General features: G+C 36.5%; 1 protein-coding gene across 25 annotated transcripts in view; it reads left to right on the top strand.

Annotated features, from left to right (window-relative positions):
* Positions 1-19,342, top strand: part of CCDC171 (coiled-coil domain containing 171) — a 161,685-nt gene that overhangs the window by 1,572 nt on the left and 140,771 nt on the right. For 21 of the 25 annotated variants that reach the window (XM_077790231.2, XM_085566918.1, XM_085566923.1 and 18 more), the window contains exons 2-6: positions 1,569-1,738; positions 7,647-7,779; positions 9,263-9,437; positions 13,311-13,408; positions 18,312-18,458. In XM_077790231.2, coding sequence (XP_077646357.2) covers positions 1,692-1,738; positions 7,647-7,779; positions 9,263-9,437; positions 13,311-13,408; positions 18,312-18,458 — 600 coding nt within the window. In that variant the 5' untranslated portion in view covers positions 1,569-1,691. Of the gene's footprint in view, positions 1-1,568; positions 1,739-7,646; positions 7,780-9,262; positions 9,438-10,580; positions 10,688-13,310; positions 13,409-18,311; positions 18,459-19,342 lie in introns of those variants that run through there. The other 4 variants (XM_085566929.1, XM_085566932.1, XM_085566933.1 and 1 more) reach the window with 4 other exon arrangements.

Genomic DNA, 19,342 nt, shown 5'->3' with positions numbered 1-19,342 from the left:
ACATGCACCAAGGTGAATTCTGATGAGTAGATGTTAAAGATCACAAAGGATACATCTAGTTGTTCTATATGAATATACTACTTTTCTGTAAAAATAAAGAAAAGATCCCAAACCAAAAACTCAGAGTTGTTAAAAATAAGTTTATTTTCACTGCATTTTCTGTTAAAATTATAGATTGAAGCAGAAATGCATTTTTTTCTTTCCCATATTGCTAATCCAGCAACTGGAGTGAATAAAGCCAGTTTATATTAATATATTACACCAGCTGCTGCCACTGGATACTACAATACTAAATATACATTGAAGTATTTGAAAGTACTGAAAGGAGGTGTGCAAGGTTGGTGAAAATGTTATGAGGGATGCCTGAGGTCACTTGGTCTGTTCAGTCTGCAGGACGCTGAGGAGAGATGTCATTGAAGTTACAACTTCCTCACAAGGGGAAGTGAAGGGGCAGGCACCGATCCTTAATCTCTAGTGACTGGATGGAGGGAATGACCTGAAAGTGAGTTAGGGGGGGTTTAGGCTAGATATTCAGAAAAGGTCCTTCACCCTTAAGTGCAGGTGGTTAGACCCTGGAACAGACTCCCAGGGAGGTGGTTGCAGCACCAGACTAACAGAGTTCAAGAAGCATTGGAGCAATGCTGTCAGGGACATGGTGTGGCTATTGGGTGTCCTGTGCAGGGCCAGGAGTTGGGACTTGATAGTTCTAATGGATGCCTTCCAACTCAGCTTATTCTATGATTCTGTGGGCATATGACTACAAACCAGGGATGGTAGAAATGGAGTCTAGGCAAGTTTCCTGTTTTGGACTTTAGTATGGATGTCCATCTGCTATCATGTTCAAAAACAAACCTTTATGGGTCATTAATATTGACTGTTGAATACAGCTTACAGTTCATGTTACTTTGCTTTAATTAATTGAAAGAGGTCTTTAGTGAGTTTGCTGTGCAACTTGACCTAAACAATGGATTTTTTAAGTTCAGCATTATAAATATGTTGTCTATATTGATTTCTTTTTTATTGTGACACTAAATTAATGATTTTTTCTAAAGATTAGTAGAGTTACAGTTCAATTTAGAATTCCTTCTGTATAGTCCTAGCTATTGCTGATTTATCTAATACAATAAAAATATGTTCAAATAGAAAATTCCAGGTTTGTAAAATACTTGGAAGACTTGTTGTGTTAAAGGCTGTTATCAGACAGCAAACTAGTACATTCAATCATGATTTATGCATTTATCTTCAATAGAATTGTTTTGAAGAGAAATGGAGCTTGTAATATTCTTACAAGATAGAGGATCGATGTATGGGAACAAAATACTTTTTAGTGATATTCTGAAAACCTTGGCAGAGGATATGCTGCTGTGTTACTATATATGTATATATTGGTCTACAGTATTTAAGCTTCAAGGACTAGAAGTACAATTCTCATAGATGTCTAAGACTGTAAAATTATAGGCAGTAGTTGTTCATATGATGTAGTAGTAAGACTGTTTTCTAACTGCTTGTGTGTATTAACAAATGATTCATTATGTTGGTAAATAAATTAAAGCATGTCTCTTTTACAGATTGTAATGTTTTTATGATATGGAAGAATCATCTTGGAAGCTTGTCAAGTAAATGTATATACAGTAGATTCATTCTCCAGAGTTTATAGTTTTTGCAGCTTGACAAGCTGTCTATGGGTCATCATGAGTTCATCCTCTCCAGTCAACTATTCTGTCACAGAAGCTAGAAGGTGAGCTTCATTTCTATACTTTTTAGTCTAGTAATATAGTTCCAGTTTTTGTGGTTAATTTTCTAGATCTCTGAAGTTATCTATTTCACACTGAAAAAGAACCAGCTACAGTGTAATATATGCAACCTATGCCATGTCAGTACAGTTATTAGATCTTAGAATTATGGAATGGCCAGGGTTGGAACAGACCTCAAAGATGATTGACCTCTGCTCTGGACAGGGACACCTTTCACTAGGCAAGATTGTATAAAGTCCCATTCACCTTGGCCTTGAGCCAACTGCCAGGAATGTGGTGTCCACAGTTTCTCTGGGCAACTGGTTTCAGTGCCTCACCACTCTCACAGTAAAGGATTTTTCTAATATCTAATCTAAACTTATTCTCCTTCTGTTTAAAGCCATTCTTTATTGTTTTGTCACTACATGCTATTGTAAAGTCTATCTCAATCTTTCTTGCAGACTCCCTTCAGGTGCTGGAGGGCCACAATTAGGTCACCCTGGAGTTTCTCTTTTCCAGGATGAACAAACACAATTCCCTCAGCCTTTCCAATTCACCTCAGGAAAGGCACTCTATCCCTCTCATCAACTTCTTGGGCCTCCTCTGGACATGCTTCAAAAGGTCTATGTCCTTCCTGTGCTGGATGAATCCCTGCAGGGATTCTGCTCAGCAGAGCAGAGCAGAATCCCCTCCCTGGCCCTGCTGCCCACGCTGCTTTGGATGCAGCCCAGGACACATTTGGCTTTCTGGGCTGGGAGTGCCCATGGCTGGGTCATGTCCAGCCTCTCCTCCACTTGCACCCCAAGTCATTATTGGTAGGGCTGCTCTGATCTGTTCATCCCCAGCCTATGTTGGGGCTTGCCCTGACCTAGGTGCAGCACCTTGCACTCAGTCTTGGTGAGCCTCCTGAGATTCCTGTGGGCCCACTTCTCGAACTTGCCCAGGTCCCCCTGGATGGCATCCCATCCTTCAGGTGTGTTAGTTGCACCACTTGACACCACTTGGTGTCATCTACAGACTTGTCCATAGAGCAGTTGATCCCTTTGTCTGTGTGGATATTCTCAGTTCTGTCGAAGAAAGAGATAATTTTCTCCCAGAACGAGCCTGGGAAACTTAGAGAAAAGAATTAAAACAATTATTATCTCTCTTTCTGTAACTGTTGTTATGATTCTCCAGAGTGTGCTATTCACAGCTTACCAATAGTGTGAGAAGTTTTTACTTTGAGACCAATCAAGTCTCACCTTAGCAAGTCACATTATAAAAAGATGCTCTAATTCATTAAGGCCTTCTAATTTGCCTCCTGAAGACTGGAGTCTTTTCTGTCTGTCCCTGACTCAACATAATGTCAGTAAATGAAGATACTAAATAACAGTAAGAATCCTGAGGGACACCACCTGTCATTGATGTCCTTTGAGACTCTGAGCCATTAATCACTATCCTTTGGATGCTGCCGTCCAACTATTCTCATATCCACCAGCAAATGCGTCCACTCATCAAATCCATTTCTCCAATTTAGAGAGAAGGATGTTGTGGAGGACAGTGTCAAAAGGCTTTACAGAAGCCCAGATAAATGCCATCTGTAGCCCTTCCTTTGCCCACTGATGTTGTCATGTTACTGGATGATAAATAGTCAACACCTGGTGAGCTGACACAATGGTTGTTGTCCTACAACCATTGGCCTGTGGAACTGCACAATGCTATTTTGTAAGAAGGAGAACTGGAAGTTCACCAGCCCTAGTGCCCTGCCAGCTTGACTGTGTCAGCTGTAACATCCCTGACCACTATGACAGACCCCCAGGACAGAAGAACACATGCGTAAAGGAGGGACAAAATACTTAAATGATAATGGGTAAATTATTATCGTGTATTTTTATTCTGGGACAATCGATGAATATGTATGTAAAATACAGTGTGTAATCAGAAACTTTCCTCTACTCAGCATGCAAAAGTGTAGGAGGAGCTACTTGCGCATATGACGGAATAAAGAATGCCTGCTTCTTAATGCTACATTGCTGCTAAGGAGTTTGCTATTTTTATTGAATTTTCGGCAGCAGTCACCCCATCATTGCAGGTGTACATACTGGCCATTCTCACACGGGCATAGGTCGAGACATGACAGAGTTTTTGTCTCCATTTGGGAACAATGTTGTGGAATTCCAGAAGGGTTTTCTACAAGCTGTGGAGGTAGAGGTTGGTTATAAATGTTACACATGGCTCTTTATTTTTTTTTAACCTGACATGTGTTTGATCTTTGGCACAATTAAAGTAAACTTTAATTCATTCTGTTTATTTTAACTGGGAGAGCTATTTGTCACTATTTAAAATCTGGTAGTGAAAACCTGCCAGTTGTATAGATGTAGCAAAATTCAGTGGATACTTTGGTTAGGAAGTTGGGCTACAGACTGCTTCTTCAGCTGGAGAAGTTCAGTATAACTACAGTGCTACATAGTAAATGAAAGAAAGTTTATCTGCTATAAAATTACGTTTTCAGCCATATGTGGAAGAAAAGCCAGTGAAAACTGTTTCTCTGTGATGTTCTTTGTTGACTGTAATTAGCTGACTTGTGAAGTGAATGCTCATCACAGAATTTTTGAGCATTCTGTGATGTGGAACTCAAAAGCTATGTCACCTGCTCATATGCTTTCTTAAAGAATCTTAAAGTACTACCAAAAGTAGTGTCTTAGATAAAAGCTCTAGTTGTAAAATACGTGCTTTCGTTCAAAATCAATGATCTATTAATATGTGAAAATGGATGTGCAAAGATATTAATATGTAAAAATGGATGTGTAAAGCAATGTCTGATTTCCTCTAAGACTGCAAATCATACATTGTTTGAAACTTTCCAGGGATTTTACCTGATTTTGTGACTTAAGCTTCCAAGAACTTTATGCTTGTAGCACTTTTACTGGTAAATGAATATGGAAGGATGACCCTTCTACAGTAGGTAGTGTGAAGCTTTCATAAAGTACTTACTGTGTGTGCTGGTGATGCTGCGAGGATTAAAGAAGATACTACAGAAATAAGGCAGCTAATTAAGGAGAATTCCTATGCTGTGCATAAAAAGTTATTTTTAATGCCTTTTCCTCCCCAGTACTTACAGTTAGGCACATTTTTCATTTGTATAATGTCCCTAATTTGCTATTGTGGCATCATGTAACTTGTTTGTGGTGTTTTTTTTCCCCACTACTGGTCCAGTTAAGCACATAGTGAAATTTTTCTCTGAGTAAGTTTTATCGTGCAGGTATCTGCAATGCACTCTTTTTTTTTTTTTCTTTTTTTTTCTTTTTTTTTTCCTTTTTTTTTCTTTTTTTTTTTTCTTTTTTTTTTTTCCTCTGGATAATTAATAGCAGAGTTGAAAGGAAGAGCTTTATTTAAAGCTGATTGCCATAAAAACCAAGGTAATTTCCTTAAAAATTTGAAGGTGTTTCCTTTTAATTACTTTACAAAAAGGAGTTGTTCCCTTGCTTTCATTTAATGTGCTCTCCTTGCACAGAAGTATTAAATATCATCAGACTTAAGTAAGCACAATGACCTCCCTGCTGCCCACAAACTATCAAAATGGTTACACTTTTCTTAATCCTTGTTCTTTGCATTAGTCATCTCTATCTTTCAGTCTGGGTCTTGGTTTTTCCCCCTGTGCTGTGCTTTGTTCACCTTGGTACCACCAGGTTTTTGGGTGTCTTATGTGAGACAGATACTTCTTGTATAATCTTTGAATAAGACAACCTACCTTTCATCTGTTTTCCTCAACCATGGAAAAATAAAGGTCGACCAAACCCATTATATGATGTCCACAAACAATCTTTTATACAGTTTACAAGTGCTCTTGATGCTTAATTTATTTTGCCTTTTGTATTATATTGCCTTATATTCTTTGCACATATATTTGTAGCTCTGTAGTCTATCATAGTATTTGTAGCATTTTACCTAGTCTATTAGACATATAATATCAAAAAATAAATTCCTCAGTGGCTCCAACCTGGGAGTCCAAGGCTAAATTTTTGGGGATGCCAAGGTTGAAACTAGCTCTCTGAGACACATTTTCATAAACAAAGTGTAGTTCCTGTCTAAAGGAACTAGAATTCCTTTAGACAGGGGAATTTGAAGGTTGAACTGGGAGGAAATTGCCTTAACACTTACGTCTCTAATTGGGGATTTTTGTCAGATATACTAATTTGCTAAAAACACAAGTTATGCTACATGTTATGCTATATGTGCATCTTCAATGTTTTCCACCTGGTGAATTGTGCACCTAAGGATTCTTATAAAGATTACCCCTTTCCATCACCTAACAGTGTTGGGCTCATGATTTTAGGATGAGTGGAAAGTCATCACTTTCACTGTTCAGATTCTTATTACTTCCTTCCTGACTTACAACCATATTTTCTTAATTGAATTAGCTAAGACTTGCTTAAAATGGGATTTTACTTACTTGGTTACTGATTGTTTGCCCTTTGAGATGTGTTGGTTCCTCTGGGTATGTAAATACTGAAAGCTAATAATGTGCCAGTGGTTTTCTTGCAGTGCATGTGGGTTTTAATGATCCTTATCTCCTACATATATTAAAAATATAAACTGTGTTAAGTACATGGCACCCCTGTGGACCAAGTACTGATGATATAAAATTATTCTTATCACATAGATGAAGTCCATCTTGTTTTTAAATGAAGACTTGACAGAATTTATTAAATTATAAAATATTTATAGACTGCAGCTAGAAAACATGAAATTTCATAATTTGTTGTTATTAATATATTTAAAGGCTACATTTAACCTAGAACACTGTTCCACTTGTTGATGACATTTGTGTTGGTCAGTTTATGTGAGAAAACATATATCATCAGGTAAAGGTTTTAGTTGTGAAAAATGTTAATGGTGCCTGTGCATAAACCTAGGAGTAAAGTGGTAATTTTTTATATTTAAAAAAACCCAGTGTACTAGAATTTATTAAACTGTTCTTTTTGTAATTAATGCTTAGGATTTCATGTAGACCAATGTAAGCTATTTTATTATTTTCAGCTCTGCATGAAATGATGCCAACTTTTTTGTTTAATTTAATTACGTTTCTTTTTACAATTTAATTTATATTTTGTGTCCATGAGAACTTTCAGTTTTGTGTGGAGCCACTGAATATTAAAGCCATTCTTACATAGCTTTAATAATTTGAAAAACGACATATATCAAAAAAAGTGAAGACTGAGTTTCAACTCCTGAAATTTGAGTTGTCCACTTTGAGTTATAATAATTGGTTGTAAGATTATTAAGCTAGTTAATTAAATACGTATTTTTATACTAATTTTTTATTCTCTACATAAAAACTTGTTTTAATTGTTTTGAGCTTGTGTTGTTCAGAGGTGAATATTGTTACCTGCCAAGTAGCTTTTCTTTTGGCTGAAAAAGTAGTGGAAGTAATAGGATATTCTAGAGGACTAGACCTTTAGTTTGCTTTTTGTTTGTGAACAATTGTTTACTGTAGTTTAGATGTAGATATTTTTGAAAACAAAATGTGGGAGAGTGAGATTTATTCCACATTTATGCAATTGTTTTGTGATAGTGATGTTTTTGAGACAGTAGTCCATGTTATAGAATGAGCCTTACTAAAGAGACAGACAGAAACTTGCTAGTCATTTTAATATATGTTATTGAAATGATGTTTTTGACCATCCTGGAAGTTTATTGGATCAATAATAAAAGTAATGAAAAATAATGAAAAGCATGCTTAAATCGACTTAGGGAAATTAAAAGTGCATATCTAGTATAAGTTACTGCTTCTATATGTCTCACAGTTTGTGTAATAAGCAACAATAGGTATAGCTTTACCTAAATGAATGTATAGAGCTTTGGACCCACAATCTAATAATTGAAATAAGGGAACGTTAAAACTTGCAAGGAATGTTTACCTTTATTTTGCAGCCTACATAATGAGGAATGTGAGTTACTACAGAAGAGCAAAGAATTGGAATTAGATGCTGTTTTAGGTATGAAATGGAAACTTCTTCAAGCTAAAAAAGAAAACTTGGACTTAACTATTCAACACAATCAAGAAGTAAGGACTTCTTTTTCATTTGCCATATTTTACTCCTGGATTAAATGTCATCTTGTTTAATTGAAGTATTATTCTCAGATGGTGGATCAAAAGCATAGTCCGTAAATGGAAAATATGAAGAAAGGTGTCGCTGTACAAACCTCTCATACCTGTTCCTAGATACTGTTAGCACCTCTGCTGTCATTGTTAACAGTTAAAGGTGTGGTAAGTTACTCAACAGCAAAATGCAGAAGAACCTTTTGCACCCTGAGCTCAATGTAAGAGATTGTTTGTTTGTTTGTTTGTTTGTTTGTTTGTTTGTTTGAATCCAGATAGTTCCATAGATCCATTTTTTGCAATGACACCACAGTTGATAAGCCAACAGGAAAATAACAATGTAACTGAAGCACAAAAACAAGTCATTTTGGGAGAAGCAGGCATCTCTCAATTTGGGTACATACCCAGATAATAAATGTACATGGAACAACAAACTTGTTCTATTGGCTGTATTTAGCCAAAACCAGATGAATGAGCGTCCACATCAACTTCTCCTGGGAGATTGCTTAGAGCAGAATTGCTGTAAAAATACTTCTTCAGCAGCATAGTTTAAACAGATTATCAACTGCCAGTTTGGCATTAGCAAATGTGGGAAGTGTGCCTAGGAGCAATATACTGAAACTGACTACAACTCAGCACCCACCATTTTCTGTGTTTGTTAGTGGGGGAACTGATATTCAGACTAAATAAAAAATTAATTGAGTATATTTTTAATGCTACTTCATTTCAGTACTAGTTTGCTACAACAACATCAAGGAAATCCTTTGTAATGTGAGTGATTTCCCATGTATGAAATTCTCATTGACAAGAATATTGCTACTTTGTAGATGTTCTGAAGGAATATCTATTTTACTTTCCATCTCCTTATGTTGAAATATCTTGGTTTTCTGAATCCAGTTTTTGGCAGCAAAGATTGTTTCTCAGCCTGTATAAGATCCCTTTTGGACGTGTTTTCTATTCTTAGTTTGTTGTGTGTTAGCATTAAAGACATCTGTTTCACTACTGACCATTATTGGACTGAATTTTATGCTTGTATGTATATTTGTGAGTTACTAGATGTCTGATAGTCTAGTATCCCAATATGATTGTTCTGAATGTTGCCAGAAAGTTGTCTGGAATATAATGTTTCTCTTATGGCATTTTTTTCCTCTAAGGTACAGGAAGATGACAATAGTGTATGATTAATTTTTTTAAGGTAGTATATTTTTTGAAAAATGGAGGGGTATATTTAAGGTACATGAAATTCATCTAGGAAAAAGATCAGTTTGGAAAAACCAGTGAAGTATCAAAAGTTGCAAGATTATATTTCAAATTCAAGTGGAATAAGATGGCAGTTATGAATGTGATTCCAAGTACCTTTTAAAAATATTCTGTAGCTGTATTTCTGCAACATGTTGTACTTCTTCAAGTGAACGTTGTTAGTAGTTTTGTGAAATTTATTTTCTAGGTCTCCAACTATGAGAAACAGATAATAAAACTACGGTCAGAATTTGAGAAAGGAGAGGCCATTCGACAAGGTCTGGAGTATGAATTGGCAGTTGCCAGAAAAAGTGCCCATCTGAAAATGTGTACTGCAGAAGAAGAATTGAGTGATGCAAAAAACAAACTTATGGAACTGCAAGGTAGGTTTCAAAGAAGTAAAGATGAAATAAAGGCTAAGTCTGTTTCATGTCTTTAAGGTAAGTCAGAAGCAGGGACTTAATTAGATTTTCTAGTTTACTGCTGTTTTTCTGAATCTGTCTTATCTTCCCATCTCTTATCCATCTGCTTTTGAAAACTCGTAAGAGTTCAGAAAGCTCTTACTGTCTAATGTGTGGATTAGAACTAACTGGCTAACCCTTCCAACCCTTCTTTCCTCTTGTCCATCACTTTCTGTTACTTCTTCCTTCAGGGCTGTCTGTGTACAGAACTGTAATCATGATGGCCATCTTCACATCCGGGTTATCCCTGTATTCATTAGTTTTTCCTTTTCCATTTCAGAGGAAAAAAAAAAAAAAAGGAAGAAAAAAGAATAGAAAAAATTAGTTCCTGCTCATTTGTTTGCACTTTTTCTAGCAGCTTCCAGAAGTATATGTATATTTTCTTTCATCTTTTCTAATGTTTCAAGCTTTTAATTGTTCATGTCTCTTTTATTTTCTTCTCATTGTTTTTGTTTCTTTTTTTTATAGTTATGTGTGTTGTGATAGTAGTATGTAGAAGGGAAAGTTTTTATGTAGACTTATTTCCTACTACTTTTGTATTCAGAAACTCAGATTTCCTTTATACTCCTCAAACAGAGAGATTTCATTCTTGTGAATGAAATGAGGAAATTAGGTGCATTTTTAGTTACCTAAACTACTATATCTATTTAATCTAGTACAGGAGATGTATTTGTGAGTTTGATGAGCTGTTGATATTCAATGAAGAATTTGGAGTACTTCTCGAAGATTTTAACCTTTCAAGAACTGAAACAGAATCTGGATGTTGCAAGTAGTTAAAGTAACAAGTATTTTTAAGATGTTGGGAAAGCTGAACTTTCAGTCCTTTGGAGAACACATGACTAAATAAAAATCTTAGGGATTGCAAACACATGAAACATGGTGAATCTTATGGATTGCAATCTGGAAGAAGGCATTTTTTTACCTTCTGGAAATTTCTCAGTGATTACAAATTGAAGATTTGAATTGCTAGTTTCTCACCTAGAGCAAAGTCATGTTTCTTTCCATGTTTGCTGGTTTCCTTGCAAGTATAAGACTCATGCCATCCAGGTACCAAGAGGCAGTACTGATGCTGCTGGAACCACAGCACAGTGGACCTAGTCTGCTGGGCTTCCTGTCACTTTTCTGAATGGACTGGGCTAACATGTGATGAAGGGCCTGGAGAACAAAAAGGGGTAAGAGAGGCTTTACAGAGGCAAGGGATATCTTCTTAAGTGCATGTGTGTTAGTTTCTTTTAATACCATAGTTGATAATTTGTAGTCTGTCAATTGATGACAAATTCCATGGCTGAAATTTCTCAAACTTCTTATGTCTGTGACAAGTGCCAAAGAAACCAAATTACAATTTTGCTGCTTAATTTTCTAGCAATTAGTAATTTTCTGCTTCTTTTCCTTTGCCAGTTGGAGCCTTTCTCACATCACATGGTGCTTTGGTATGACCCCAGTATTTCTCCTCATATAGAATGCTTTATTTGTGCCTTGTATCCTTCAGTGTTTTCTCCAGATTTTCTGTTGATTTTCTGCACCTGACAGTCCTTTCCTATCATTGTGTCCACTGATTCTTTGTGTCATCATAATGTGCTCTCTTAATTTCATTATTTTCTGATTAAGAAGAAATGTCAGAAAACTGGGATAGAATTTGAAATAAAATCCTGTTGCAAAGTGATTACTTAAATGCCAATGCAGCTAGTTGTATTCAGTAAAATGAAAAGCTGTTGTAAAATATTTTCTTGTATAAAGCTGCTTATGGGTTATGAAGGTTTCCATGGCATTTAAGTTTTCACAGAAGTGTGTATACAATGTTCCCCATCTCAGGTCATTTATGGCTGAAGATTTAAATGTCTTGAGGAGTAATTAAGTTTCCTTGGAAAAACTAAATCTTCGCCTAGTAACTCAACCTGCCTTTGGTTTCTCTACAGTCTCTTTCATGGAACAGGTGCCTATCTTTACTGTCATTTAAACTGAGCTCAGATTTAATTGATGCAGACTATTACCTATATCAAAAATGACATTTGGAAATAATCTGGCAAAATGTAGAAACTTTAAATTAAGTCTTCTATTCTATAAAGATGTCATTTCACAGAATCACAGAATATGCTGATTCAGAAGGGACCCACAAATAATCATCTCAGGTTTTTATCCTTTTCCAAGAGAAAAAAGTGTTTTAATTGTTAAAATCTCTCAAATATTTGTGTGTTCTTGTGGGAAAGATGTAATAGGAACACAAAATTTGCTGGATGGTGCTCTCCAGTGCTGGAGAGATAATGTTGCAGTGTTCCACAGGGTATCTGTCGTGGTTTGACACGGGAAAAGAATTTTCTCAGAAGGAAGAGGTCAATCCATTCAGGGGTCAGGTTTGGATACTGACACTTGGGGTGACCAATTGAAGGTGGACACGCCTCTGAGAACACAGAGGGGTTAAAAGCAGAATTCCCAGGAGAACTCACTCTCTTTGGTTCCGGTCATCAGAGGGTGCAGACCTCCCCTGCCCAGCCACGAGCTGGGTGCGGGAGGGGAAGCCATGCAGCCTGCAGAGATAGGCCAGGGGATGAAGGGTCTGGAGCCGAGCTGGGCCAGCTCCTGCAGACGGAAGGGTGGAGAACATCTGAGATGTCTTTGTTCCCCTCCCCCAACCTAGAGGGAAAGAGACAGAGAGCCTGTAGACACCTGGATATTTGCCAGCAGAAGAGAAGGAGAAGGGAGGGAAGATTCCCAATGTGGGAGACAGGAGATGGAGTCCTGGGCCGAGATTTCAGCCGTCCGGGGAGTCCGGGAATTTTAATCCTTTCCTGGGAAATTAAGGCTATGTGAAATATTACTCCTCCTCAATTTGAAGGAAAGAGATAGACAGCCTGGGACCTCAGCTGTTAGGGAAAGAAGGTTGGGGGGAGATAATGGAGTGGCTTTTGGCTGGACTCTTCTTGTTAGCCATAGACTGAACCAGTCCTTCCTCCAAGAGAGACTGCATTTTAGGGGGATGCAATGGTGAGCCAAGAGACTCCTTCAGCAACTACCAGTTGAACAGAGAAAAGCTGTGGAGGGTGTGATGATGCCCTCCATCTTCATAGAAGAAGAGAAGACGATCTCTGTTCTTGGACCCTCGGCCCCTGCGGAAAATGGGGGGGACTGTAGTCCCAAAATGAGACACTGGACTGTTGTTCCTGTTGGTCCTTGGCAAAGCATCCTTAAAGGAACCCTATAAGCAGTCTCTGTCCATGCACGGTGGTGAGAGCACTGTGACATGGAGAGGAGAGTGTCACACTGGCTGGTGTGTCTGGGCAGTGCCACGTGTGACATGGAAACACAAGAAGTGGCAGCTGTGTTTCCTGGGGGGTCTATGGTGCAAGAGAGACTCCTCTCTCCCCTGATGGACTCAGGATTGATTATGTGGAAGGGTGAAGACTGGATTAAGGGTCCAAATGTGTCTCGCTGTGGTTGGTTGGAGTTGGGTGGTGGGAGGAGGAATGTTTTGAAAGGTTTTCATTTTGAATTTTGTGGTTTTTTTTTTTTTTTTCCTTTCTTTTTTTCTTTTACAGTAATAGTGGTAGCTTAATAAAGTTTTTTTTCCCTTTGTTATTAAGCTTAGGCCTGCTTTGCTCTGTTTTCAATCACATTTCACAGCATTCAATTGATAGGTTGCATTTTCATGGGGGTGCTGGCATTGTGCCAGTGTCAAACCATGACAGTATGAAAATACACAGAAGTACTGATGATCATTATGTGTTTGGGTTTTTTTTCTGGATATGTTATGCCATACTGCTTCTACCTTTTTTCTTTCTCTTTTTCTGTAAACAATAGTACTCAATGAAAACCTTCAACAGAAAGTGACAGAGACTGAGAAAATGTTTCATAATGCTAAAGAGAAGTGGAAAGAAGAACAGCAAAGACTCACAAAGGTGAAGGATGATATCAGCAGAATTTATAACAATGTATATGTATACCTTCTTAAAGAAAGAAACAAAGTAGAAACTGTTTTACTGGTATGGTGTATTAATAATTGCATGAGATAATGGCTGGAACTTTTTTGGTGTGAAGCATGTAGTGAATTCTGGTGTAGGAAAAAATTCCCTAAGTAGCTAAATGCTGCAGAGTATTTCTGAAGAATGTTGCCTTTCTAAGTTACACTTGGCATGTGACAGTCTTTCTTACTTTGATGAAATGTGTTATGGCCGATGTTGATAGTGAATGCCCAAATCAAGTTACCGATGCACAGTCCATTTGCACTGTTATGCAGTACTGAGTCAGTAAAATTGGGACACCTAACACCCACTGATTCAATTTCCCTGTTACTTCCCCTCAGTATGGCATCCAGTAGCCTGTGAATATGAAAACAGTTTGTATAATATGAAGACAACATACTTTCAGGGAACCTGAATGGTGATGATGGGATTTCGAGCTGTGTATTGTATGTTACTCACTTCATACCACATAAGAAAAGTAATAGTTGTTGGTAATTCTGCCATTTGGTTAGATAAAAATCACCTAATGCTTAGAAATGGCATTATAATCTGTTCCAGATTGTGGGGTTTTGTTATTTAGTAATTAATTTCCTCATATTTCCTGATTTATACTGATATTTATGTATCCTTTGGGTGTTAAATGTATAAAAAGTAATAAAAGTACAAACTTGTTTTTGCACCTTTTTTAGACAGTCAAGCTATTCAAAACTGAAATATATTTAGAAGAAATCATGTACCATTATGGTGTGGAAGTGCTGAGTGAACATACCTAACTTTTGCATGCTCCACAGGGACACAAGCAATTACACCACTGTACTTCAATTATACTTTTGTCTTTTTAAATGACAAGTTACATATGTTGTGTCTTACCTATGTAAGAATACTATTTGATGAAAAAACAGAATGTATTCAGCTGTAGTTATTCTTCATAAAAAGAAATGTATGCAGAGGCTTTGTTAAGGCCGATAGACATTTGAATTGCATGGTGGGTGCAGAGAGCAGATTGCTGCTAAAAGATTAACTTTTTAATATATTTTCTTCCTTTGTAGTCTCTTCTAAGATGTGACAGACTTGTCTCAGTTTGGATGGTCATTGGTCAAGCAGTGGAAAATTTTCTGGTTACTTTCTTCCTAACTGGTCAGCTCCAAGCCTTGGACAGTACCAGTCTTCCCAAATGACACTAAATTTACCTGGTAGCTTGATAGCCAAATTCTGACAGCAAACCTACCTGTTGTACTGGGTTATGGTGCTGTTGCTCAGATTCTATATGGCACCTGTAGAAGCAGCTTGCAAAGCAAAACAGGGCAGAGACACTCCCTTAATTACATATATTTCAAAAGCACTGACTCTTCAGCTTTTTGAAGTCAAGATCTGGAAGGAGTGGTGCAGTTATGACAGCTGTAGTAGAAATCAGGTAGTGTATGGATAAATAGTGTTTCTGTGCATGAACTGCAAAAGGAGTTGCATTGTGCTGTTTATCTTAATGATGAAGAGACCTGATGGTGGAAAAGGGTCCCACTGATTTGAATTTTCTCTGAATAAAGAATAAAAAGGAAATTCCCTTGTCCCCAGAATAATTTTGAGGATATGTTGAACAGTACTTTGAGAGACTAATTGGGAGAACTGTAAAGGTGTAGTTAAAAAAAAAAAGACGGTTTTAGAGGAGAATATGTGAATTCATTGACAGATGATACCTGAAGGTCCTTCTCAAACCAACAGAAACATGAGTCATTTTTCATTCAAAGTCAATGCTTGAAAAACTAAGGTTAGGTTTAGGCTATGAGGAAATTTACTCTTAGTCACATCTTTCTTATTAAGTTACTGGGTAACACAGGCTAAGAGTGGTGCTTTGGCTCTGTGTTCTGGCTAACAGTAGACTGACTTAATTTGAGGAGGATTTGGAATGAACTTGTCATGTCTTGTATATAGAGTTTAGAAGTGTTTATTCAGTGCATTTAATACTGTATAAAAATAATGATGTTTTAAGAAGTATACTATACTCTTAGAAGTGATTGTAGTCAGATGAAAAGGAACAGTGTATTGCTCAGGTCATTGTGTTCTCTGTCAATGTATGTTGACTTGGAAGTGGAAGGTGATCTATAGAAGCAGGAGTTTGGTTGGAAAAGTGCACTAAAGGTATATAATTGCTTACTCCTAAAGTGTGTGATTCACTACTAGACGTCAACTACCAATGTGCTTTGAATAGCAAAATTTTTGGATTTAGTTCAATTGCAAATAGTTCAGTTTTTCTGCTTTTTTTTTTGTGGTGTTCCCTTGCCCATTACCCTAGTTATAGTTACATATAGTTATAAAATTCTGGGAAATAAAAAATACATGCATGAATGTTAAATCTGGACTTGACTATCTTAGTTGTTGTTTGAAAGTTAAACTGATTTAATTTGGCAGATAAATATCAGAGGTTTGTAGGTTTGTAAACTAAAGCTTCAAATGTGTTCCAGTCTTCAGTGTTATGTATTTACAGTCATGTTTTAAATAATTCATAGTTATTATGAGTTATGAGAGGAAAGCTTCATAAAGTGGTCTTAATATGTACGTAGAAGCGAGAGCCTTAACATGAATGGCAAATCCTGGTTCTAAACCTGCACTTTGTGAACTACAAGTCTGAACTTAGCTGTGAAAATGCTGAGGTAGGCATAGAAATGAAGTTAATTTAATCTACTAAAATGTGTCTCTCTGATATGGAGTTAAAGTAATCCTCTCTGTTTTTTAACAGAGAAAGTTTTGTGTTGTGCTATATTGAGTGTGCTTAGCATTGTGTTTGGTATATGGTAAAAGATGTTGGAGTTCAATAGTAAATGCAATAGCATCATCTTGTGGTGAGTCAGAATATAGTATTCCTTCACAGAAGCACTCAGTTTTTCCTTGGACTATTTGTGAAACTGTGCTGTTTATGCACACTCTAAACCAATCGACCAGCCATGTTTTTGATAAGTAAATATGTATAGTGAGTGTATGTGACATGCAGGTACACATGTATATATGTAATGGTGTTTCTTTTTTAGCATGGTGAAATATGTTTCTTTCTGAACCTTCTAAATGCAGGTAACTGCTGGAAAAGTCTGACACAGTTTTACCATGTCTGGAAAGTTCAGAGACTTCAAGATTCTGAAGTCATGTTGATTTGTTTAACAAGCTTGATGTATTATTCATGTCAGTTTTTTGAAGTCTTGATGTAGTATTTTACCAGGAAGCTATGTATTACTTATTTCATATGCACTTTTCACAGCTCACTTCTGTTAAAATGTGGAAGATAAATCTGAAGCAAAATATTTATATATCTTTCCAATATAGAAAAGATGAGAGTAGTTTTAAATTTGAGTAAAAGTAACTTTTTTTTGCATGCTGATGGGAAGAAACCTCTTAATTATTTTGGTATTACAGGCAAAGTTAGATTACCTTAAATTTAATCCATATCCAAATAGACTGTTTTTGAAATATTTTGATTTACTGAGGTTCCTGTTTTTTAATTCACTTGTTTCATAAGCATGTTCCTTGTTACCTTTTCAGTGAATGCCAAAAAATCATGCCATAGTGCCTCCACATGAAAAAAGAGAAAATGAATTAATTTTTCAGTTACTAGCTGGAGTGTCACTAGTTGTTAATAGATGTTGTCATGAATCCCTTAGTGTCATGTTTAAGAGGCCAAAACTTTCTACCTTCAGTCATGAAGAACTTCTAAAATTTGTTTTAGACTTTGGAAAATACTCATATTTCTTTGATCTTCATGTATAAGCATGGTTCTGGCAAATTTCAATCTTCCAAAGAATCGTTCTTCATGAATAAATAATTTTCTTTTCCTTCTCCTCCCTGCTCTGCAGATGCCTTATGATTAGTAATTTTAAGGGACAAGATTATGTGATGTAAAAGTAATAGCAGAATTTGTAGACCAGTTGGTTTATTTTCACAAAATGTCTCTTTGTCTCTTGCTATGATAAACTATAGGAATAAATGAACAGGAGGACTTATGATAATCTTTCTGTGTTTTGTGCGGAAAGTAATTGGCTTTCAAAAGGTCTTCCAGCTAAGTCACTGGATTTGTAACTTGTTTCTGATGCTAGTTATGGAAAAGCTTACTCCTGTCCACCAGACCAAAGCTATTCTTTTTTAAGGCTTCTGGAATCCCCAGCTTAAATATGCGATAGGCTACTGGGGGCTCATTATTTGGCTACTTTCCTCTGTGTCTGGTGTGGCTTGAATGAGGATTTTGTAGTAGTGACTCCACAGAGTGTGGAATTAGTAATAGTGTTAGTAATTATACCATCCTGTATCTTGGTTCAACTTCCAAAGGCAGAAATTGTGGAGAGGAGCAGCTTAGTTATTTTATCTTTCCAAGAAATTCATAGTTCATGTAGTTAATTTTATAATTCTGTTTCTAAGAAAAGTCCTCAGAATAGTAGAAATTAAGAATATTTATTCTGTGGGAGTAACTTTCAACAAATGTCTGATGATTTGAAGTTCTAACAGAATAATGACAAAGAGAAACTTCAGTCATTTCATCAAACTGTTTACCTCTCCACCATTGCCATTGAGCTGCAAGAGAGAGCAGATTGGAACAGCAGCCTTGTACTTCTTTAGAGAAAAATTTCCTGTGGAGAATTGGCTCTCATTTTTGTATAACTGCAGAAGGTCATGTTTGTAGTGAGTTGTGAGCCAACATATGTTATCTGGCGGTGAATGAAGAACGTCTGTTGTTGGGTAAATGCGTGACATGTGCTGATGTGTTAGATTTTATTAACCTGTTTTGATGCAGTCTTTCCTGTTTTGGTCTTTCTACTTTATTTTAGCAAAAGTAACTCTTAATGCCTTATTTCTTTTTTAGGAGCTGAATAATGAACTGCAAAATATACGCAAGAAATTGAGAGATATGGAAGTGGAGCACAGTGGCTGTAATGAGGTGCTGAAATGCCAGGCCAATGAACTTAAATGCAGCACTGAACGAGAGAAGAGACTTTTAAAGGAACTTGAAGTAAGGCTTTTTGACTATTGCTATTAGTCTCAACAAGCACTGACACTAAGCAATTTCATTTTTGAGGGATGGAACCTTCCAGTTAGGCTGGAATTCTGTGTACTTGATGAACAAAATATTGAACATCTGTTTTGCAGTAACGGCTGAAAAGGTGAATGCCACTTTTATTGTGAATTTGGCTTGAGACTTGTGTTTAAACATCAGATAGGAAAAGGTTTATATAAGTGTGAAAACAAGGCTAACTTTACTTCAGGAAATCTAAAATCTTAATTTGTCTATCTTCTTGTATTTTTGGTTTAATGGATTTCTGGTGGAGAATCTGCTGGAGCTGCAGAAATTGCCAGATGATGTGCTAGGTGAGGGAGTAGAATATTGAAAGATCACAATGGTCTTACAACAGCCTCCTCCTAGAGTTAGTTACTAGAGTTAGTTACTGCATCTTTAGTTCTCCTCTCTGTTGAGTTGGCATCCATGTTTCAGAAGTCTCTTGTATTTGAGAATAATATCTTGTAAATAGGCTCTTTACACTAACCAGCTAGTTTCCTAATAAGTTTCAATATTTTATTTGTCAACTAATAGGTTTTGTAGTAGTTATATTATATGTTCGTACAGTCTGGACCAAGACTTTCTTGGTAGAACATTTGTCGTTGCAGAAAATCATATTGACAATTCTTTATCCTGATGTATGTTTTCTACCAAAGGCATCATTAAATATTTTCTGCACTGAATTTAACAGAGCTGTCACTTCTTAAATATTAAACCTTAAAGAAACAAGTTACATAGTTTTCAGCTGTGTTTTTTTCCTGTTGTTATTCTCTTAAAGGCAAAACAAATGTTTTAAGTGTTGATTTTTAGGTAGGTAGAGTCCTGCATTAAAGATGAAG

The sequence above is a fragment of the Lonchura striata genome, chromosome Z (genome assembly GCF_050655825.1).
Source record: "Lonchura striata isolate lonStrDom1 chromosome Z, ASM5065582v1, whole genome shotgun sequence".
Lineage (NCBI taxonomy): Eukaryota > Metazoa > Chordata > Aves > Passeriformes > Estrildidae > Lonchura > Lonchura striata.
This window is presented reverse-complemented; position numbering and strand designations above follow the sequence as displayed.